Below are 23,890 nucleotides of genomic sequence, written 5' to 3' on the forward strand. Positions count from 1 at the left end.
CTGAACTGCACAGCTTAACACAGAGAAATCCCACCAAGCGATCTCATCTCTGGACACGAGCGCCTGTCTTCTCCCCATCTGCTGATCGCACCGGACGCCGGTGGGTTTGGATGAACCAGCTAAATAAATATCAGACCGCAGCTGGTTAGCAGGCAAGGTGACAGCATGGCATGGAGGCAGGTCTCGGCAGTGCCAAGTCACTGCAATGCAGGATCCAGGCATGCAGAGCTGCAGGAGGAAGAATACACATTCCTCCGGCTGCGGGTATCCCTGGCTCCCCAGCTGGCCCCGCCTCCCCTTCAAATAAGTTAACGGCATCAGCAAGCCCCCAGTCTTGTTTCCAAGGTGGGGAAGGAGTTTTAGCTGTGTTTTTCAAGTGAGAAAACAACTTCAGTAGTTAACATTTTACATTTCATCCAGGAGATGAGCAGGTTGAAAAGCCTAGGAAAGCCAAGAAACTTCTTGCCCACTTGTGAGGTGGTGGGAAGGAAAGCATTGTAAGCTCAGCTTCACGACTACCAAAGCAACTCACTGTACACAGCCACAAAGAGTTAACGAGGCATAACGCGCTTCCTCAGAGCTGGGTAACCTGCTCTGCAGCAACTTAAACTGCTGGCAGCAGCCAGAGTCACCTGGACTTGTCAGCAATATTTGATAATGGTTATCAAAAAAGCAAACTACCTTATTCCTCTTTTTCCAACTCTCTGATGCTGAACTTGGCTGCCTGGACAAGACAAACAAGCATGTTATGAGCGCTCGACTCCCAGTGTGCTGCTGTCGAAATGCTTCGACGCAAAGGACGAGCTGACCAACGCTTCACTCCTCTACATCATCATTACTAAGGGCAAGGGCAGTCCAGACAGGCAGAGAAGGCCGTGGATCATTGCTCTAAACCGATCAGGCAACACTGAAAATTTTAATCTGGGCAACTTCATACCAAGCAGCAGGCGCAACACAATATCCCGATCTGCAGAGCTGGCAGATTCTAGGCCAGACCACGTGCAAGTCAAACAACAAGGGGCAGAGCTGGAAGTCACTCTTCAATCCTGCAGTCCAAAAATTAGGAATATCTAAAGTAACTTAAGCGCCCTGAATCACTACTTTAACTTGCACTGAAGAAGCACATCCATAACGATCAAGCTCTCTCTCTGCACTGGCACCAGTTATAAAATAAAGCTGCGCAACTTCAACTCTTCTAATCTCTCCGACACAATCTCAACAGAGGACATTCGACACCCAAAGCTTACACGGAGAGGCCCCGAGGCAGGCAAAACCCAACTCAACAGCATACCAACTCTTTGGGCAAACAACAGAAAGAACTCCTGCTTGGCATCACCAGGCCACGCTCCCTGTTAGCCTCCAAGAAAAACCTTCCAGCAAGTCCCTGTAGGTTACAGAGGCCACTAAAGACAACTTCCTTCTTCCATATCTATTTTTCCTCCAGCCACCCTGGGTGATTTCTTGGCCCATGAAATCTCATATGCTTTGACACAAGGGGGTAGGAGGAAAAAAAAATTTTAATAACCCAAGATACCCATGGACATTTTCAGAATGGCAGCTGCTCCACCACAGCAGAAGTGCTAAGTATATTTGGCAGGCACTGGAGACCAATACAAGAAGAGGTTTCTCTGGTAAAACTTCCAGGGCACCCACACTATTTGAAATGCGCATCTCGTATGTGCATCCCGGAGAATCAATCATAGAATCATTATGGCTGGAAAAGACCTCCAAGATCATGAAGTCCAAACGTCAACCCATTGCCACCATGCCTGCTAAAAACACTGGACTATCCCCTCTGAGGTCCCACTTTGAGTCAGGCGTATGGCATCGGGTCTCGAGCAGCAGGCACGGCAGCAGCATCGACACACACACCTCAAGAGCCGCAGGGAACTTTACACACCGACTATGTTCTGTTGCACAGACAAGGAGAGCCCTCTCAGAAGCAAGGCCACCAACTGCAGACCCCTCTGGAACACACGGCAGATACAGCACAGAGCAATGGGTTCATGAAATAATCTTCAAGAGAGAGGCTGGGGTAAAACACACCTTCTTGAGCTACCTTCAGTCCCACCTGTAAAAGAGGGCTCAGAGGAAGGATAAAACCTCAGTGCATTTAAGTTTACAGATTTCTAGCTCTTCTCACTCCTTTTTTCACCTCAGACTTCAGGCTGTGTCAGACCACCTCTCCTTTTCTCACTGCTCCCTTGGGATTGAGAAAGCCTCCTCCTTCAAAGGAGAGTCCTCTTCAAGATCAAGGAATGACATCTCTCTCTTCCCGGCTATTGCTCACCAGAGTCTACCCCAGCTGACTTACTGGAGATGACACAGTACCGGCAGAAGATACAGCACATCCAAACACCGAGTTGCTCCACTAGACAAGCCGCAGCCTACACCAGCTAACTTAGCTGCTTACCAGAGGAGTAGAAGTGACGGAAGGGAAAGAATCCTTTCCACAAGCTCTCAGAACTGGCTTTGGAGCCTTAACACCCTTGCTCTCACTCACGGCCTGTATTCACAGGGGCTTAAAAAGCCCACTGAGATCTGGACTAGTGGGAAAGACCATTAATTTCCATAGATATTAATGACTCATTTCATAAATAAACATTTTAAGTTGAAGCAGCCCTTCTAAAAAGAAACTAGTTCTAATTACAACAATTCTATCTTACTAGGCCCGCAGACAAACATTTCATGCCAGCATGTGTATCGCTGCTCAGAGGTTTGCTGGCCATGGCCAGGTAAGAGTCTTTCCTGAAGCAGCCTGGCCCGCACGCCGTCAGCTCCGATATGCAGGGGCACCACGCCAGCTCCGGGAAGGGAAACCAGCAGGGACAACAGCAGGATGCAGAGTCGAGACCAGCAGCAGCCCTAATGGTGCTGACACGGTTTGGCATCAGGCATTTTCAATGACAACGGCCTTGCATTATCGATGACACCAGTGCAGGCTGGTCAGCCGCGTGTTCGATAGCCTGAAACCTGCAGGCAACGCTGAAACTTGATTATTTCCACCAACTCTGATGCGGAAAAGCTCTAAGCATGAGGTAGAGAACTAGAGTTATGTGTGGGTATAGGGAACAGGAAAAAAGGCCAAAAAAGAGACACACACCCACCGTCTTTTCCCACTTCTTACGTTTAACTTGCTGAAACGTTGCAAATCCTGACAATTTGCCCAGTAAAAGCAGGGTGCCTCCCCCTCTCTTCAAGCAGGGGACCTGTCTGAGCAGCGTTGCCCCAGAGCATAGACTGGAGGAGGAACGCCAGCCTGCATTCCCCCCCGCCATCCCAGTGGCTACAAGAGGGCGAGCCTGGTATTTCTCACTGGGATGCTGTCCTTCGTTCATACATCATCACTCGCTCTCCTCCTCCCCTCCTAGGAGAAAGTTTAATCCTTTGGCTCACACACATCTGGTAAATTTTTCAGTCCCTGTTTGCCACTGTCATCATGGCAACAGCCCCCAGAGATGGCCCGGCAGCTCTGCCGCCGCAGGCAGGCAGCCACTCCCTGCCTTCTCCGCTCTCAGATCTCTTCTCCTTCTCCAGATCTCTTCTGGATCGGTGGGCCGACAGAGAGCTATGCCCGCACCGGGCCCACCTTCACGGGCACCTTCCTTCCTTCCAGATATGTTTGCACGGGGGGTTGTTGTCCTTTTAAATTGCCTGTGCCTTCATTCCCACAATGCCTGCTCTTTTCTCCGAGACATCTCTCGGCTCAGTTTTCGGGACTCTGACAGAATCACACCGACAACAGCACCGCAAAGAGAGGTGCTGCCGTTGCTGCCTTGTGTTTAACAGCCGAATCTGCCTTCTAGCAAAGACAAAAGATTAGCTAGCACCCTTCTCAGAAGCAGGGCACTAACCTGGACTGGTCCCAGTGCCACTGCTAAGCAGACTCCAGCCACGGGAGAGACAGGGCAGCCCAGTGCTGCAGGTGCTCGGCCGACGGCCGACTCAAGATGGGAACTTTGGACTGAAGCAGCAGGACAGCGGGTCACCGCTTCGGAGAGATCTGTAACTCATGCTCTCGGGAACGTCACGCAGAAGTGCTGAGAGTGCAGTGTCTCATCTACACGCACATTCTCTGAGAGGTCATTGCATTTACCCAACCCACACTGCTGGGATGGGGCACTCTCCTTCTGACTCTGCCAGGAGCAGAGCGAGACGGATCCTGACACCGGGAGTAAAGCCACCGTTGCCTCCTCCTTTCCCGACCCCGTCATCAAAAGGCAAAATACAACACTAACCAGCTCTCCTTACATCTTCGAATTCTTCTCAGTCATCAGCAATTAGCCCCTTGCACCAACCACCGTCCTCCCCAGCCTGCTCATCTAACGGGTGGGAGCAACAGGAATTCTGCAGTGTTCTCTCAGAGGAAAGCAGGAGGGTAAAGCAGCATTACTGAAGCGATATTTTCAATCAAAGCATTACAGATTAATGCAATTACAGGTTAAAGTAACCGATCCACAGGAGACAAATGAACATTCAAAGCGAATTCAAAATTAAGGCAGAAAGAAAGGGAGCCGGAGAGTAACAGGTGGAAAAAGCTACGGGGAATCAAAATCTAACAACTATAGACTCAGTTCCCCCAGAAAGCTAAATCCACGCCTCACTGATCTTCAGCTATTCAGTTCAAATAGCGTTCAAAAAGCTTATTTCTAAGTTACCGCCAGCCCATTTCTTCAGAAGTATTCTGCTGCCGTTCTCCAAAAATCATGCACGCAGCAACACCAGAATGCTCGGGGAGCCGTAACAGAAGTATACAGTGATATTTAAATAGACATTAAATTTAAGAAGGTACAAAAAGGAACGCAAGGTCAGCCTAACTCACAGCACCCCAGATTTTGAAGCATTAAGCTTATTGTCATCAGGGCCAGCAGGAACTGCAGTCATTTAAGCTACGGCTCGACCTTTCCTCCATACACTAAAAAAATCTAGCGAGCACCTCAAAATTTGAAGTACACGTTCGCCCATCAGAAACCAACGCACCTCCGCTTTCCCCAGGATGATTACTCTGAGCACTGACATCACTTCTGCTGCAGGCAAATATACAACGACACAAGCTACTCCACTTTCTTTTTATAACGTCCAAGGTTTCTTTCCTGTGCCGGTGATCCTGGTGCCAGCCGATCTTGCCTTCTTCCCCCGGCCAAGCCAACGGCAATAGCTCACTCTCTCGTCAAACACTGACAAACTAACATTTCTCTGTGAAGTCAATTATCTTGTGGAAAATCAGCAAATTTCAAGAACAGAGGAAAGAAAAAGCAACACCTGAAACCCCAAAACAGGCGATACGCCAGAATTAATGCAAAGGGGAGCGACGGCCTGGTTGTCAGGGTTGTGAAGCGAACAGGTGGTGCTCACGGGTGGCACAGCCGAGAGGGATTTTTATCTTAGTGTGCTCCCCTTTTAAAGCTTGTCTTCACCCAAACTGCAGTGCCAGAAAACCTGAAATACTTCCAGGGCCTGGAAGGGAACAAAAAGGTTGTCACAGTCCTCCCTTAAAACACTGGTGCTAACCCACTGCGGGGGGGTGGGGAGAACTCTTCAGAAATTTCTTGTGATCCATGAGTCCTCCTCTGGCAGCGATGGCTCTGGTACTGTCCAGAGAAGGACTGAAATTGGAGGCAGTGAAATGTCCACACTACACCACAAAACCAACAAAAAAACCCCCACAGCTTTTGCACTGGATCCTTCTATAAGAAATTCAAGTAGCTCTCCCTGCCCCAAATATCTACAGTGTGCTCAACACCCCGCTCTTCACCGGAGGGACACCTAGAAATATTTCAGTCGTGACTCGCTGATCTGAGTACACTCTCCAGAGCCAAGGGCTTCGGGACACGTGCAGGAGTTAGTCTAATCACATCTCTGCCATACACAAAACCAGTTTATACTGGGAAAACAAGAAACCCGACTCTCTTGCCAAGCCCCTTTCTCCACCCTCACGCACAGGCAGTAGGAACTCCTGCCCAATCTGTGTGCCCACTGCTACACCCCACACCCCCCCCATTGTTAATGCTGGAAATTTAATACTCAATGTGACCACTGAGAAGACAGACACGAGCTGAAATCCTGTCTGCTCTGTTCCAGCTCCTTTATAAAATATACAGCGTAAACTGAGAGGCAACCTGGGGTAACCCCAGCCATCACCGACATCCACAGTGGGAGGAAGGCAGCTCCTGGCCGCAGCACCAGGCTCCCACCGCTCGCTCCCCTGCCAACCTCCTCTGGCTCCCAGGCCCGGGCGCTCCCCAGCCCCGCAGCGGTGGGTTTGGCTGGGCCACAAGCCAGGGTGACCCTCGGTGGCCCCCCCAAGGTCAGGGTCTCTGCTTTCAGCCATACCTCTCTCCTCTTCTGCAGACACCTCTTCCCATGCCGCCTCCCCTAGGGTCACGCACCCCTTGAAGCCCTCTTCCCGAAGCAGGGCTGCAGGCGGCAAAGGGACGAGGAGGAGGAGGAGGGGGACGGCTGCGGTGAAGCTCTTCACACCCAGCCCAAGACCCACCCTGCGTATCTTCTCCCACCCCAAATGAGCAGACCCGATCTGGCCGCTCAGCAACTCGAGCTGAGCAGACACTGTTTGATTTGCCATCCTCTGCAGGGAAGGACACTTGTCCCCAGCATACAAACCCAGGCGCACGCAGAGGACACCCGCCACAGGACGTTTCGACATGAGTCCGGATTTGTGCTTCAGCCATCTGTGACCGGTGTGCTGGGCGCTCCGACGTGCCAAGCTGCGTGGCGTCCAGTTCACGGGGGTGGGCTGTAGCCCATGGGGGACTTCAAACCCAGCAACCGCAAGAGCAGCCCGATCCAAACACCAGCCAAGCACATTTACAGAGCAGACCAATACAGAGGTTACGGATTGATCCTGCTAAACTTCCTCCACAGCATTCAAGCTCAACATTTCAGCATCCAGGGAAACAACTACTGACACCTCCAACAGAGCACACTGTAAAGCCCAAACCAGCAACCACTACTGAGCCGAAAGCCAGGACAAGAGAGGTGTACGAAGAAAAAAAGCTGAGCTGGAAGGGCAAAGAGAGAGGTTTTTTCCTGACAGGGTTTGATACACACAAGTAATTCCCTGCTCCTCCCCCAATCCGCACAATCTCCAACAGGAAAAACAACAAAATAGCTGCAAACTTTGATCCAGTTTACCAATTTGGAAATAGAGAAAAGGGAGAGAATCCACCTCTCTGTTCTGCAGGCAAGAGCAAAGCCGCAGCAAGGAGAAAGCAGCAAAGCGGCCCAACCTCCAAGGCAGCTGCTTTTCATTTTTTCATCAAGAGATGTCACTTGCAAGAGTTGAAAGATACAGATTTTCAACAGCAAACAAAATTTAACAACAGATGTAATGGACAGAGATTTCTACCCCCACCACCTAAAAAACAAGGGCCAAAAATCCTACACAGGGTGGTAGAATCACTGCACACTATTTGGTATAAACAACACCCTGAAAACGATCACAGGGTAGAGCTCTGCCTACCTCTTTCCAACGCAGGATTATCTCTTAAAGTACACGCTGGAGAGTCAAAGCTGGATATTTTCCTATTGCTACCAAAGCTACTGTTTTCTCTCTTGATCCTTCCGATCACTGCAAGCAATTTTAATTTACTTGAACTTCACTGCTGCCCAGGAACCGAAGCACTACTCGCTATGAATTTTCATATTCAAGAAGTATTCCGGTGACACCCACAAGACAACTTCCAAAAAATTACAGTTATTACTTCCCTCTGCCCGTAGCTCGGGTAAAAGCCTGTGCGCTCAATCCCACAGGAATTTCAGATGACTGAAGCATTGTATTTCTCCCCTGTGTAATAACCACGGCTCTTTAGATGTCAGCTGGATGCTGACTAAGGTGAAGTCTGCTTCCCCTCCCTCTCCACAAGCATTTGGCCCCTATTTAACATTGAAGTTCTTGGCATACTCTTCACTGGGCAGTCTTTAGCATCAACATAACATGAATAATACCAAATACTTCATCAAAGCCGACATATGAATTTTAATCTAGACTAGCTCTTACTGACACGACTTATTACAAAAGAGAGAGAACAGGCATCCAAAAAAATCACAGACAATAGAGAAGCAGAGGCTCTCCTCTCCACATCTGAGTGTCTTTTACAAAGGACAAAGCTCACTGGACCGAAGCTGTTAGGACTGCCCTTCACAAACACCAGCACCACACTCATCCTCCTCGCTTTCCGAGCAGCCCTGTAACAGCAGCATGCCTCTTCAACTCCTTACTGCTTTGAGAAAACTGCTTGATAAGTATGTCAAGTAATGCACAACCTTTCCAACGCGTACAGTTCACCCTGCAGCGTTCCTCTTCCTCCTTTCCAGCCACGTATGGCAAGCTACTCAGCATTTCCCAGTCAGCTACCTAGTATTTCTTCATCAAGTCTTGAAAAGCAGAGGTAACGAGAAGTACCGTGGAAGGAGAGCGAAGCTTTGTGACCATTTCCCTGGACATCACCAAGGGAAGCACCGCAGCAGGCAAAACTTCTGCGAAGCAGCAATGGGCTAGACATCTCGGTAGCAGGGAGACACTGGCTCTTGCAGTAGCAGTTACTACCCCAGGTATCTCTACGGGCTCAAATTCTGCTCGGGAAAGCACAAAATGTTAGATGTAGCTATGGTTAAGTCAGAGAGGGCCAGGGCGTCCCTGCATGAGGGGGTATTCTGGTGCTGTGACCAAGCCGACGAGGCTGGGAGGCAGAAAGAACGCCAGCAAGGCGGGAGGCAGGTCAGGAGGGTGGGTGACCCTGCAAGGGGGATGCACGCAGCCGGGTGTGCGGGAGAGCCCCACGCGTGTGTATCGCCGGGCACAGGCACAGCCTCCCCGGGGAGCAGTGCCAGCTCGGGGAAAGCAAGCTGCAGGCAGTGTATAGCCAGGATACTGCAGAATTAATGCCGTAATTCTCCTCCTGTGGGAGACAGCTTTCTAAAATGCCTTTCCCCGAGACTTTCATTTTCAGGTTGCTGAATTGAATCTCGCTAATCACTGATTTACAGCTGCTACGTCTAAATAGCATGCATTTTTCCTTCAGTGCTTTACAGATCTATTCCAAGGTGAATTCACCAAGTTCCTATGAAAATATTCGGTCCCTTTTTGTACTAACCACTTGAGCGATCAGCAGAGACAGCTGGAATAACCGAGGAACCTATCTACCCAGCTGAAGTCAACCTCCGCTTTACCGTAAATGCAGATTCTTTAGCCCTCAGGTAAGACTTCAAGGAAACCTGGTCAGTCCCTGGTTCCTGATACTCTTCTGTAGTAGCAGAAACATCCCTTTCCTTTCTTGGCTCTCCCCATACCCACCCTCTACCTAACCAACACCTGTGTAAGTAAATCATCACCAGCTGCCTCGAGTGAGGTAGCCGAGGACCAGGCTAGTATCCGCAATCTATTTTCTTTATGGGAAGGTATGAAATCTAGAAAGTAAGTATTAGATCAAAACACAGCCTGTATTCGCCCATACTTACTTTTCCTACTTGCTCGGTCATAACTGTCACCACCTTAATATTTACAATCTGTATGTTGCTCCCTCTGTAACTCATTAGGTGCCCAAACACTTACAAGCTGACTCAATCAGTTCTTCTGCTACTTTTGGACTTCTGCTAACATGTTTCTGAATTTTCTTTCAACTCTGTCCATCCTGCAGCCTTCCCCATTTTTCTTCTCTCCAGAGTTCACTTCAGTACCACCTCCTTTGTAAGAAAATGGTTTCTCATCTGCGATCAGTTTATCAAGCCACCCTCTCCCTTCTCTAAGCAGGCTTGTGTCCACTAGCATCCGAGAAGATGGCTCTCCCAAGCTTTAATCCTCGCTACAGAGGATGGACGGGGAACTCTGCGAATGCGGCATTAATGGCCGTCAGCAAAGTCACCCTTCAAAACTCTCCCATCTTAAGCTGAACCGAGTTTGAACTCGCAGGACTGGATATCCCACCTACATCAGCGGGCGCTGTCACCTGCCCCTGGAGGGGACACCAGTTCTCACAGGGGCTGCAGCCACCTCCTACACAAGCCAGGGCTCCATGCGTCAGTCCCCAGCACGACCTCACTCAGGCTAGACACCAAAACGACGCACTGTCACATAGGCTTACTTCCACAAGTCTGGGCAGGGGGGTGGGGGAAGAAGAAGGGGGGAAAAAAAAAAAAAAAGGAAAAAAAAAAAAATCAACCTTCACGGCACAGCACTATTTCTGACTCTACTTCTCTATGCAAACTACAGCAAAAATATTTTTCACCATTCTTCAAGCCGCCTTCTGCTCTTATTATCGCATTTTGTATTCCAGCAAAAAGGAGAATACATACTCTATTTGTCTCTTTTATAGGGATTAGGCAAAACATTCTTCACATCTAAATTATTTCTCAAGATCATTTGCCATCTCCTCCTACTTTTTTCTCATTTCTCAGTCGACCCCCCCCACTAAGCCATCTATTCAACTAGCAAGACAGCAGTCAAGGGCCTAATACATTAATTTTGTCAAATCTGAAACACCTCTAAGGACTTGGATCTTGCTTTGTTCACCTCTTTGGAAACAGTCGTCTCTGGCAACCCAACTTGTTGCACTCCCTGCTTTCAGTATCTTTGACTGCTCATCCACCCCACCTGTGAAGCAACTCTAACCCCTGCAAGGGATCCCCTGGGCGCTGGAAGGTGCCCCTTCCCCACACGCTGCAAGGCAGACTACCCTTTGGGCATGCGTATACCCCTGCAAAACAGAAGGCAGACAGCTTGGGAAGAGAGTTCAGATTTTTCTCCTCTTTTCATAAGACTACAGTCTGGTTTCAGGTTTTGGAAGTCTCCAGGACTAATGAAAGCAAGAAATATTTATTCTGACTTGTCAAAGAGTCAAATTCGCAAGATTTCTCCATCCAGCCTACCTCCGCCTTCGAAGGCAAGCTCATTAGTTTCTGAACACACCACATTTCACTACCGCATGCACTGAGTGAGGCCTACAGCATCTAGCCTTCCAAAACATCATCACATCTGTTCTGGTAAGACAGATCTCCTAGGCAGAAAAGACATTGAACAAACTCAGTCTGCACCGCTCCTCTCTTCACTCTGAGCGATCGGTAAGCACACACACAGATAAATCTTCTGCAAGCATACCTCTAGCTCAGCTCGCAGAAGAAAGATCTCAAACAGAAAAAAGACACCACCGCTTCACAGAGTATCCATTTCCAGAGACAGGAATTTTTCTATCATCCTACGCTACCTCCTTTCAATCTCCTCTCTGCCACACAACTCAATTATTTTGTAACGCTGAAATAACGACCGAGACAAGCAACCTCAGACCCCTTAAACTTCTTACAGCTTCAACTCCAGGGAAGCATTTTCTGTTAATAAAAGGAAGAAGGGCAGATCAAGACACTGACCTCTGGCTGACAGTTTTTTGGTGTTGATGATTTTTGCAGCATATTCCTGCGATGAACTTTTCTTTACACATCTGCGGACCACAGAGAAGGCTCCCCTAGAAGAAAAACAAAGAGGACAGGAGCTATGAAACTGAAAATGAGAACAGAATAGCAGCAATTTCTGTCCCCAGAGTGGACCCGATTAAGGACTGCGCGGAAGACATACAGAGAAGGGAAACAACCACCTGACAAACACCGCATGCTGTCTGACCAGCAAATAAATCCCAGCCTCTTGGGTACTCGAGCCTCCTGAAGACCCCTCAAGCCCCCTCCAGCAGCACAGTAAGAACCGCACGCTGCGCAGGGAAAGACACCACCCGGGCACAGAAGCAGGACATGAAGGGACTGCTGAGCGGGAGGCGAGCGGCCCAGAGCGACGCTGTGAACGCCAGCCGGTATGGCCGTCTCCCAAAGGCAGTACCCCCAGCAGTTACATCAGACAAGCAGGACTCATTTCTCCCACGTTCAAGTGCCAGCTCGGTGACAAAACTGCTGCAACACTTTGCCGAAGTTACCAGCTCTCTTACATCTGTCTGCCCTCCTGCAAAATGGGGATAAGCATGTACCTACTAAGGAAGTGAGCAGCAAGCTACGAGGCTTTGTGTGTTTTCTCAAGCTGCACCTATCAATATTATTACAACTATTCCAAAGAGCCACTCGGAGAAGAGGTCTGAGAGAGAGGGAAGGATTTCTGTGAGGAAAAAAGAGATAATAGAAGAGAGACCAAGGTGAAATGATAGGGATGCAAAGTCTACAGAACTGCACAGGTGAGCGCTGGAAAGCAGTCCCTTCTTTTTTTTGTTAAAAAAAAAAAAACAAACCAAGAAAACAACAAAACAGGGTGGAAAGAGTAACAACTGGCATTACGGGAGAGATCTGAAAAGGGGAGAAGGATAAGTTAAGAGAAAACTGGCAGAAAATCCCAAGTCCTTCAGAGCAGGAACACGAACCCGTCTCTACGGACAAACGCACATATTTAAAGTGTAAGAAAGGGGAACAGAAGCCGCAAGACAGTTAGCCCTACAGCCAGCCTAGAATAGCTGGAATCCTCCCGACACTGCAGTCCTGCCTTCCTCTCGCCTTCCTCTCCCTCTGCCCACAAAGCAGTCAGCGGCAAGGTGAGCAGCAGCGCGGGGACCCGGGCTCGGCGGCGGCCCGCTGCAGCAGGACCCGGCTGGCGAGCGGGGATGCAGCAGAGCCCGACAGCTGGTGCAGGGAGGGAGGAGGAGGAGGAGGAGGGCAGCAGCACCCAGGAAAGCACCGTCCCCAGAACGCTGCTCCGGTCCCCCCGCAGAGCCCCGTCCCGGGGTGCAGCAGCGGGTCTGGCAAACAGGGACGAGTGCGGCGAGGGGGAGAGGAGGAGGAGGAGGGAGGGGAGGAGGGAGCAGCGCGGCGCAGCAGCACCTGGTCCTTTCAGAGGGACAAGGAAGTGGGGAGCGAAGCATCGCCGAGCGGCGCGGAAACCCTCGGAGGAGCGGCGAGGTGCCGGGGAGGGGGGGGGGAAGCGGGGAGGTCGGGTGCCGGGGTGCAGCAGGGCGCGGGAACACCGCTCCCCTCCGGCCGCGACGCCGAGGAGGGCTGGGAGCGAGCCGGGATGGCGGCGCGGCGGCGGCTAATCCTCCCCCGGGGGCCGGGGCGCGGCGCGGGCTCCGTACTTGCCGAGCTCCTCGTAGAGCTGGTACTCGTCGGTGAAGCGGGTGCACGTTGCCGTGGTGGCCATGTTCGGGCTGCGGGGAGGCTCAGCGCCGCTGGGGCATGGGACAGGGCGGCCGGGGACGCTGCTCGGCGGGCCTCCCTCCAGGCTCGGCGGGGCGGCGCGGGTTGCGCCCCCCCCGCCCCGCGCCCGGCTTCGGCGCTTCCCCGCTCCGCCGTGCACAGTCACCGCTCGCCGGGGAGGGGAAGGAGGCTGAGCCCGGCCAGCACCGCGAGAACTGGCTCGGAGAACACCCCCGCGCCGGCCCCCTCCTTCCCGCCCTCCCTCTCTCCCTCCGCCGGCCGCGGGGTGTGGCCGCCGGGGCGGGCACTGCGGGCACGGCGTGGGGGGGGGGGGAGCGGGGCCGCAGCGCTCGGGTGAAGGTCCCGCGGGCGGGGAGGGGATGGGCCCGGCTGCCCGCCCCCCCCCCGCGCCGCGCTGTGGTTCCTCCGGCCCAGGAGGAGGAGGAGGCCCGAGGGCAGCGCCCGGCCCGCGGCGGGTGGGCGCGAACCATCCGGCGCGGGAGGTGGCTGGGGAAGGACGGGGACTGCGTGGTTCGCGGTGCGGGGGGGCTCGGACAGAAATCGTCGGGCTCCGGCTGCGAAGAAAAAGCCGCCGGGCTCTGCCCTGCCGCTGGCAGCACGCCGGTCCGCACAGAATCACCCAATGTTCGGGGCTGGCAGGGCCCTCTGTGGGTCACCCAGCCCAACCCCCTGCCCAAGCAGGGTCACCCAGAGCAGGCTGCACAGCACCGCGGCCAGGCGGGGCTGGAATACCTCCAGAGAAGGAGACTCCACAACCTCCCTGGGCAGCCCGGGCCAGGGCTCCATCACCCTCAGAGGGAAGAAGTTCTTCCTCATGTTCAGCTGGAGCTTCCTCTGCTTCAGTTTGTGCCCGTTGCCCCTTGTCCTGTCGCTGGGCACCACTGAACAGAGTCTGGCCCCGTCCTCCTGACACCCACCCTGCAGATATTTATGAGCATTTCTAAGGTCCCCTCTCAGCCTTCTCTTCTCCAGGCTGAACAAGCCCAGCTCCCTCAGCCTCTCCTCACAGGAGAGATGCTCCAGTCCCCTCCTCATCCTCATAGCTCTCCGCTGGACTCTCCCCAGTGCTGCTGCAAGAAGGGTGATTTTCACGTCGCACTGGAGGGAGCCTGTCTTTGGCTGAACCACCGCCAAAGCTGCTTAATGTGCAGATTTATATAGGGCAGCCGCGGATCCAGGCGGGGAGCGAAGGGCTGCTCTGGCCTCTCCTGCGCTAAGAACGTACAGCGAGACAGATGAGCACGCCGTCAGCCTGTAGCGGTGTTAAACTGGTCTGGAAATGGAAAGTCCAGTACAAGTACCGGGTGTTGCTGCTCTGCGACTGGGCCAGGACGTGGTCGCCTTTGTCCCGTGAAACGCAGGGACCGCGGCTGCCAGCGTATCCCCCCAGCTCCCCATCTCTGGGGTAGATGCAGAGCCCAGCGCCGGGTAACACAGCGGGCAAAAACTCACCCGGCCCACGCAGAGAGTAGACAGCAAAAGTAGGGCAATGTAACAGGAGCATCACAACAAAGCAGTACTTCTAGAAAGGGGTTATGAAACAGCGTTCTGCGTCTTACACCATGCCAGCATTTAAACCTGGAAACCTGCTGACCCAGCAGAATCATCCAGAGAACCAACAAACAGTCTCAGCGAATCTGCCTGCTGCCGCGCTGAACCTGCTCCAACAGCCTCTTTTGGTGGTCCACCAGTCTCTCCACCAGCTAGAATCATAGAAGCATAGGTTGGAAAAGACCTCTAAGATCATAGAGTCCAACTATCCACCCAACACCGCCATTCCTACTAAACCACATCCTGAAGGGCCACATCTGCACGTTTTTTAAACCCCTCCAGGGAGCTGCGGACAGCAGGAAAGCAGTCTGACCACCCATGGTCCTCGCCAGGGGAGCTGGCTGGTGACACGAAACTCGTGTGGGAGATTCTAGGGGTGGTGGTGGGCAATGTTGCTGATACGCAACCTGCAGTACCGAAATTAAATCAGATGTTCTCTGTCCAGGAAAGGTGAGCTGTTCAGTTCGTGCTGTGGTTGCACTAGGCAGCGTACTCAAGATGTACCCAACCCAGTCCCCTGTGTTAAAACGTGCGGAGCAACTGGAATGGGGCTCCGCTCCGCTCTTTGCTCCTCAACACCAAAACTGAGGATGGATGTTCAAGACCAGATTTTAGCACGCTGTGCTGAATGAGCAGTCACAGGGAGAGAATCTAACTTGTGCATGTGTCCTGTGTTCCTACAAACCAAGGTACGGTGATGAAGACGGGAAGGGGTACAAGCCGCAACAAAGAAATACAGCCACAGGAGAGTTCCCCTAAAGCTATGTACTAAACTGGGTGAGATTCTGCAGTTGAAAACTGTTTTAACTGGACTCAAGGACTGTTCTGTGCCCTACGCAAACCACCCCGTGATATTTAAGAAGCCCGGATTGCAGTGGTCTCGTAAAAATACGTGACGAACATAAAGAGGGGGAGACAGAAGAGGAAGTTTTTCATCCTGAAGTGTTGCAAGGAAAAGTGAGGTCTAGAAATCAGAAAGGCAACAGGGAAGCAAGTGTGGAAAGACAAGCCAGCCATGTGTTAACGCGTAGCAAGTGCTACAGAAACAGATTGCTAACCAAGAAACTTGTGTTGAGCAAGAAGTGGGATATAGATTGAGTGACAGACTTGATTAAACCAAGTACTGAGTGGGAGACTAAATGATGGGAGTAGAGTTTTCAAAAGGAATGTAGACAAAGTGAAGCAGGAGGAGGGGTGGCAATATGGATAAGAGAGTATTGTGTCAACAGAAAGAAATATTGATGTTCTGGCTGACATAGCAGTCTACTTGTGCCGAGAGTAAAAACTGCAAAGAGGTGAATCTTGAATGGTGCCAGGGCAGAATAATGTTGTAGGGACCAGAAAATATCCGAACGGTAAGAACTGGTTTTGAGAGACTCTGGGCGCTAGTAATGGGACATTCAGCTAACGAACGGTGAGTGAGATTCTGACCTCAGTTGCGCAGGACTGAAATCACAGAATCCCAGAATGTTCGGGGTTGGCAGGGCCCTCTGTGGGTCACCCAGCCCAACCCCCTGCCCAAGCAGGGTCACCCAGAGCAGGCTGCACAGCACCGCGGCCAGGCGGGGCTGGAATACCTCCAGAGAAGGAGACTCCACAACCATCCCTGGGCAGCCTGGGCCAGGGCTCCATCACCCTCAGAGGGAAGAAGTTCTTCCTCATGTTCAGCTGGAGCTTCCTCTGCTTCAGTTTGTGCCCGTTGCCCCTTGTCCTGTCGCTGGGCACCACTGAAAAGAGTCTGGCCCCGTCCTCCTGACAGCTACCCTGCAGATATTTATTGGCATTTATTAGGTCCCCTCTCAGCCTTCTCTTCTTCAGGCTGAACAAGCCCAGCTCCCTCAGCCTCTCCTCGTGGGAGAGATGCTCCAGTCCCCTCATCATCCTCGTAGCCCTTATCTGGAAGTCAAGCCTGTATCTGGAAGTCAAGCCTTGCTTTTAGTATTAGCCAGCTGCAGATTCCACATTAGCAGAGTAGCAGTTTTGGTCTCTATTTTTTGAACTAGCACAGGTTGGCTTAAACAGTACGCTGAACTGTCAGGGATCTGCCAGGGATTAATCTGATTTTAATAACTGGAGCTGAGTAAGAGGCACTAAGGAAAGTAAGTGAAATGCAAAGGATTTAATGCAAAGCCCCTGGGCGCAAATGGACATTTCCTTTGGTGTTAATGGCTGTGGGATCAGGCCCCATCTGGCCATGGAGCCCAAGGTCAGCTTTGGTATGGTGAAGAATGCCCACGGGAAGGCAGGAACACAAAAGCGTTGGCCTTGAGGGAAGCGGAGTGAAGGGCTGCAAACTGAGTTCACAGCAGCTAACTGGAATTCACCCCACTGTGGAAAATGGGAAGGATGCTGGAGAAGCTGCATGATAGCGCCTTTCCAGCAAGCTCGAATACGCCAAAGGGCAGCACGCATCAGTGCGTGGAGCAGGGCCGTGCCGGCTAGTGCCAGATACGGAGAGAGGGCATTTGCAAAAAGAAAGGACCTGGGAAGGGTAAGAATGGGTGGAGGTAGAAATCAGTTAGGGGGGGGTGTGAAGGCAACAAGCAAAAAAGAAATGAGCAATGAACGGAATGAGTAGGCATATTTTTTAAATAGGCATTCTCTGGTTCTCTGCCATTAACTTGGGGTCCTGCAAAGAACCAAGTAATTTTTCTTCTCTGGGCCCCTGCTGTCCCATCTGGCTGTTTGGAGTGAGTAACTCCAGGTAGGTCTTACCACTCACAAGGCATTTACAGGATGTAAAGTGCAACCTGCCCTGCTTTTCTGTGGGGCTTCCTGGTGCTACTTCAGTATAGTAACCAATGAAAATAGAAAATAAAGCACCCAAACCCCTAGAATTGCGTGAAATATTGCATTGTCTTAAAACAAGGAATTTATTGGCCGGTGAAAGTGAGGAAAGCGTTAGAATTCTTAACAATTACTTTGCTTCAGACTCTACAAAGGAAAATGCAAAGAGTTACCTAAATCAAGCATCATTTTGTCACGACTGCCCACAGACTCGCTGTCACGTACACAGAAAAAAACCCTCTTATTTTCATAGGTGATAATTCACATTGGCTATACAATACAAGAGCTCTCCAAATTTTGTTGACTTAAGCAGTTGTTGAGTATCTACCAGAAAAATCAGGTTCCTTTAGTGTGCCTGGCTCTCCTCTTCCTTCTCCCAAAACTGAGGTTCATTTGCTGCCTCTGAAAAATCATGATTCAGATGAGCCTAAGTGGATTTGTAGGTGTAGCTGATAAAAATAAAAAGTAGCGTGCGTAGAAGGAAGGTTGGAAAGAGAGGAACGTTTTAGTGAGTGAATATAAAACTGCTATTTGAAATAAACGTTAGGGTTCTGGAGGGAAGCAAACATTAAATTACCCTATTAGTATGGACTGTTCAGCCATCCATCTAGTTTAGTGTCTTGTCTTCAGCAGTGACCTATTCCAGACGATAAATGTGAGGGAGGGGGAACAGGAGGGGATGAAAGGAAGGCAGAGAAGGAGCAGGGAGAGGAATCCAAACGGGCCAGTAAAGAAATCCGTATAGCTATAACGCACGTGCATACTGCGCCCTACTCAATTAGAGAGCGGCTTTCCTCCTGACCCCGAGCTGACGATCAAAATACGCCCTGAAGCACACGGATCGGTAGCCCTTGTCATTTTGATCCCAGCTTGTGTCAGTGCATATGCTATTCTGCTTCATGTCAATGCTTAATCCTTTCTGATACTTACTAAGCTATTTAAGTCAATAATATCCCACGGTACCGAGTGTCGCATGTTAATTATATGGCTCATAAAACATACAACCTGATATCATTGCAAATTTGTTCTATTTTAAAGCTGCTGAGTGCTCTCTCCTGTTACGAGACAGGATCAGTAGGTATGTCCCAATGGCCAGCCGTGTTCTATACATCTCTGCTCTTCAGCGCCGCGGGTCACTGCCCCCAGGGGAGTTCAGACGATGGGGCGGGGGGGGGGGGCAGCTGTAGTCTGGCAGGGTCTCCGTGCCCGGGGGGCCCTGGGCAGGCCCTGTGTACCCGCTGGTGGCCTGCCTGGTTCCCCAGGGACTGTGGGGACACGGGCCTTGCGCTGGGACATTTGCAAGCCACCTAGGCACGAGGTATTTTCCTCTCAGCTTGAAGTGCTTGAGACTGTGGATTTCAGAAGCACAGGTTAGGTCCCCAGCTAGGAAAGGGAAGCATTCGGTACACATCCAGCTCATTTAGCTGCTGTAAGCTCACTCCACACACTCTTTTCCCCGGAGCTTTCTCCTTCCTTTACTGAGGGATCAATAGCAGGTTTATTGACCAATTTCACAGCCTGTTGTGGATTCCTGCACAAGTACACACGATGCAGACAAAGCCTGGTGGAAGATAACACGTGGACAGTCTTGAAGAGCTGAGTACTTCCCCAACAGACCGTACAGAAGGGGCTGCAGCAGCCTTATTTTATGTTTCTCATCTCATGGAAATCCAAGTCCCTCCAACACTAGCCAGAGCTCTAGGTTAGAAGCTGAGGGACCTCTGGAAGGGTAGCCTTTCCAGCCTCTGAAGCTTGTGTTGCTAGAGAGACAGCGCTAAACAATTTCTGAATGCTGAGCTACAATGTCTACCAGCTGCTCTCTTAACTGATCGGTGTCACAAAACGTTTTCGCTTTTATCAGATCTAAACTCTCCTTTGAACTGTATCAATAGGACCTTAGAGAAACCACTAGCGAGGATTACGGAAATCAGACACATGTTCTGAGCAGTAAGAACAATTTCCTCTAGTTCTGTATCTATAGCGATATTAATAATACTGCATTCAAAGAATTTCCAGTTTTCATTCCCATCGTCTTGAAACTGGCCGGTGTCAATTGTTGATCAGGCAAAGAGCAGAGTTTCCCATCATTTATATAGCAACAAGGTCATGTTCCATGAATTCCTCTAATAATTATCCAGTAACAATAACTGGTGCGTTAAAATCACCCTCAGATGAGCTTCACCTCAAAGTGTTTCGTGTCTGTTGCCTCCCTGGGTGGGTGGACGGCAGAGAAGCAGATTTTCCTGCTTCACCAGAGCGTGAAGCCTGTGTGCCCAGTGCCGAGCGTAGCTTAATCCTGTCTCTGGGCAGCTCTGCTGTCACTGAAGGGTTACTGTGTGGGTATACGATAGTGGGGAAACATCTTGAACATTCATTTGAATATGGCCATCGCGGTGGAATGTCCAGGGGCTATTTTAAGATTCACACTGTTTGTTTAAACAAGATTGCGTGACTCAATGACCGTTATGTAAAGGATGAACACGGATTTCTCCCTATATCCCAGATATCTGCACCAACTTAAAGTATTGTATGATATTATACGTTACCAATTATTGAACGAATACTGAAAACTAATGCCACATCCTGGGGTGGAGTCTCCTTCGTTTTTTAAACAAGGTCTCTGTCCAGGGGAAGGCTAATACTGCAAAAAAGATGACGGACAGACAGTGCTCGTGAGCTGAATGCTGTCTTTCACCGTGGTGAGAAGAATATGAACAAGCAACTGCCTCGTCGCTGTGGGTCACCCATAACCAGAAGGAATGAGAACTGAACAGTTTGGTTTCTGCGGATCAGTCATTCGCGTTTATTGCTACTGCTAAAAAAAAGACTTCCATTTAGTGCCAGCTACGACAAATTTTGTTTCTTTGCTTTTTAAAATGGAGCAGAGATCACTGGGAAAGCCTCCAATTTAACTCTCATCACCAAAGTCATCATAACATTTGGCCGTTACTAGCTCTGTTTGAATTCAACTCAAATTAAAGACAAATTTCATGTATCTCACACTACCCATCTCGCAATTCCTTCCTCTTGTCATCTCAGTTGAATTTATGGCATGGTCCTTGGGGAGATACTGAACTTTTTCCATCAAGTTTCTCAGTTAGGTCTTGATTTAAATGGCTGCAGATTATTGTCCTAGAATAAGAGGGCTAGACACCAAACCTACCCTGCAGTGTATGCAGCCACTTGAGGTTACAAAGAGACCAAATAATTCCCTTGGGGAACCTGCCATCAGAACAAGGCATCTGTCCAGTCTTGTTTGGTAAAATACTGTGCACGTCTGGTAGCATTTGACAGACTGATCGGTTGGAACTGCATCAGCTCTCAAATCATAACACCTCACCAATTAAAACCAAGACCGGAGTTATTTAATGCTATCAATCACAAGAAGAGAAAGTTATTTTAAAAAAAAAACCAGGCTTTTGCTTTCTTCCAACCTCAATATAACTCAATAACATTCCACAAAGCTTGATTATTTTTTTCAAACTTGCAGTTTGAAAGTTTTGGGTTTTGAAAAGCGGCACCCTGAGCTTACACCTTACCCAAGTGGGAGTGCAGCATTATAATGCACAAAATGACAGTCATCCAGCACTGTGATTCCCAATCCTTTTTCTCCCGAGACATTACTCCAAATCTGGGAGACCTCACAAGCAACATCTAAATCATCACAGCCTCCTGGACCATTATAAACCATGAAGCAGTTTACCTCCACATCACAACCATCACTGCTGTAACTGGCATGAACTGGCCCCTCCTGGCAGTCTCGGAAGTCGGTGTTTACCGAGCCTGCGCTTCCCTGTCATCACCAGGCAGAAAGTCCTTTCCATTTAGGACTAAGACAGGAAGGGTGTATTTTCACTAACAATGTCCCTGGTACGAGTACAAAGGAGTAGATGCAGAATAAATCAGTCTCCAGAGTGTTGCACCATCACTTTCCCCAGAACTAAACTCTGAAATAACACCTGTTAGCAGAAAATACCGGATTTCATTTTTTCACCTCTGAGTCCTCTTGGTCCGGCACTCCATCTCCTCGTTTAAACAGTAACTGTTGAAATATGACCTTGACATTTTTAAAGGAGCCTGTAAAACCTCTCGGCTGTAAACCAGCCAGATTAACATTTATGCATAGTTAATAAAAATAAACACTTTAACCAAAATTGCCTGAATGTTTATGTGAAGGGAGGGATGGCTCACAGGACTCTTCAAAGGACGTTGGCAGCAATTTCCTACCCTGAGTAAAATAAATCAATTCACACACACACACACACATCCTGTTTAACATCAAAAGAAAATCTGGCTCCAAAGAATAACCCGAAGGAGAGGGCCCATGAGTGTTTACAAACACAGCCTGAGCCAACAAGCACAGAGAGAGGGTTTTTGGGAACCCAGCGAAGCCGCCACCCCGTAGCTGGACTCTCCCGTTTCTCCCGGGGTCCGTTCTGCCTGCGCATGACAAATGAAGAACGCGCAGTGAGAAAAACGGGCCTGATTTCCCAGCCGGAGCAATAGTAAAACAGTGATTTACGCTCCCCATTAACAGCCACAAAACCTGTGGGAATAAGTGAAGTAAATCATGTTTTACAATGAGAGAAATGAGGCGGAGAGCAGGACAGTGACTCTCTCATGACCTCATGGGAGCGCAGCCAGCACGGAAAGGTGGAATTCAGGTTGCTTCTCCAACACAAAGAGATACAGACGCTTTCCTGTTGATCTTGATTTTGGGTGAAGGCGATGCAGTGGTGCCACTCTGAGTTAAATGTGCAGCTCTCACCAGATTTCTCCCCAAACCTGTGCCTTCAGCACGGAGCGCCATTCACAATTAAACACTCGCCAGACCTTTGTTACGTTCCTGCAACACTTTTCTGTGGAGCGGCTGCGAATATTACTGCTTTCTGTGCCTCCCTCTGAGTGTACTTTGTTCCTCATATCTTGTTAATAGAAATAAAATTCAAAAGAAAAAAAGATGGTTCTTGACAGGTTAAAAAAATTGCACCCAAGATCTGTCAGTTTGGGTTGGGATCCCCATTAAGAATCCCCCACACGGAGTCTGCAGTGACACAGACTTCCTGACTTTGAAGGGCAGGAGGCAAACACACCTGACTGTGCAGAAACACAAATATTTGCACATTCAGAAGCCCTCAAAGTACCTAAAGGAATTTCTGTACTGCAGAGGAAGGTATTATTTCCATGTTTAATGTCCTTACGGTACATTCAGAAAGTACTTGCAGAAAACACATCACAGCAGCAGAATGAGATGCTAGCTCCTGGCTATTTGTTTCTCGAATACGTGCAAATCACCGCATCGCATGCGAATACCGGGAGCGGAACAGTGTTTCTAGTCACGAAGACATGGATCAGGTGACTCACGCTGAGGTGTGCATGTGTACATGCGACCGGATGGTGAGTAGCCTATGTGTGTGTATGTACTCCAGTCCCATAAATGGGAACAAAGGCAGAGATACCGTAAACTGTGCAAGGACAGATGAAAGGCATTTTTACGTATGTATTCCCAGACCGAAAAAAAGTCAGAATATGTAAAGGCCAAGGATCCAGAGACAACTAACTTGAAGCGAGCTCCTACAGCAAAGGATAGGCTAGTGGGTGGGTCAGAGAAAGAGTGACAAAGCCTTTTATGTTTACATGAGAAAATAAATGCCGTCGTTACAGTTACGGGCCAAACTTCATTTGGCTTTTGGCTCCAAATGTGTTTGGAAGAGGACGCGCACTCCGTGATCCCACGCAGCTGTAGCACCGGGCTGTCATTCTCCGGGGAAGAGCAAGCTCCCCATGGAAATCACACCTGCTGGCTGTAGAGAAAATGCGCAGAACTCACATCTGCCTCAGCTTTGGCATCTGGAACAGGCTGCCCAGGGAGGTTGTGGAGTCTCCTTCTCTAGAGATATTCAAGACCCGCCTGGACAAGGTCCTGTGCAGCCTACTGTAGGTGACCCTGCTTCAGCAGGAGGGTTGGACTAGATGACCCACAGAGGTCCCTTCCAACCCCTACCATTCTGTGATTCTGTGATTCTGTGATCCGTCTCTGCTCCTAGGCAGGCACGGCGGGAGGTGAAAGCACAGTCTGGACTGTCCCTGACTCCGCCAGATGGCCCCCAGGCCAGGGCTGGGACTGAGTCAGCCCAGGAGCTAGGGTAATTCCTTTGGCAAATGAATGATACCAGCTGAGGACTTCAAAACCCTATTCATAGCTCACACTTCCCTTCAGCGGGGGGAATAGAGGAGTTAAAAACTTATTTGTATTGCACGTCACTAGAAATACCATTACAGAGTGAACCTCGGAAGTTTCAGAAGCACACACAAAACTTTTGCAGATCCCACATGATACTGTTTCTCTTGCTACAATAGGGTGCTTTGAGGATAGATTCATATCATGCCTGTATTT

General features: G+C 50.0%; 1 protein-coding gene across 13 annotated transcripts in view; it reads right to left on the reverse strand.

Moving 5' to 3' along the window:
* The window catches only part of CAMK2G (calcium/calmodulin dependent protein kinase II gamma), a 117,421-nt gene extending 104,033 nt beyond the window's left edge, over positions 1-13,388 (reverse strand). For 3 of the 13 annotated variants that reach the window (XM_075422887.1, XM_075422885.1, XM_075422886.1), the window contains exons 1-2: positions 13,074-13,387; positions 11,380-11,474 (exon numbers count right to left, since the gene is read on the reverse strand). In XM_075422887.1, coding sequence (XP_075279002.1) covers positions 11,380-11,474; positions 13,074-13,138 — 160 coding nt within the window. In that variant the 5' untranslated portion in view covers positions 13,139-13,387. Of the gene's footprint in view, positions 1-11,379; positions 11,475-13,073 lie in introns of all 13 variants that reach the window. The other 10 variants (XM_075422891.1, XM_075422890.1, XM_075422888.1 and 7 more) reach the window with 6 other exon arrangements.
* Positions 13,389-23,890: the final 10,502 nt, after the last annotated feature.

Source organism: Opisthocomus hoazin, chromosome 6, assembly GCF_030867145.1.
Source record: "Opisthocomus hoazin isolate bOpiHoa1 chromosome 6, bOpiHoa1.hap1, whole genome shotgun sequence".
Lineage (NCBI taxonomy): Eukaryota > Metazoa > Chordata > Aves > Opisthocomiformes > Opisthocomidae > Opisthocomus > Opisthocomus hoazin.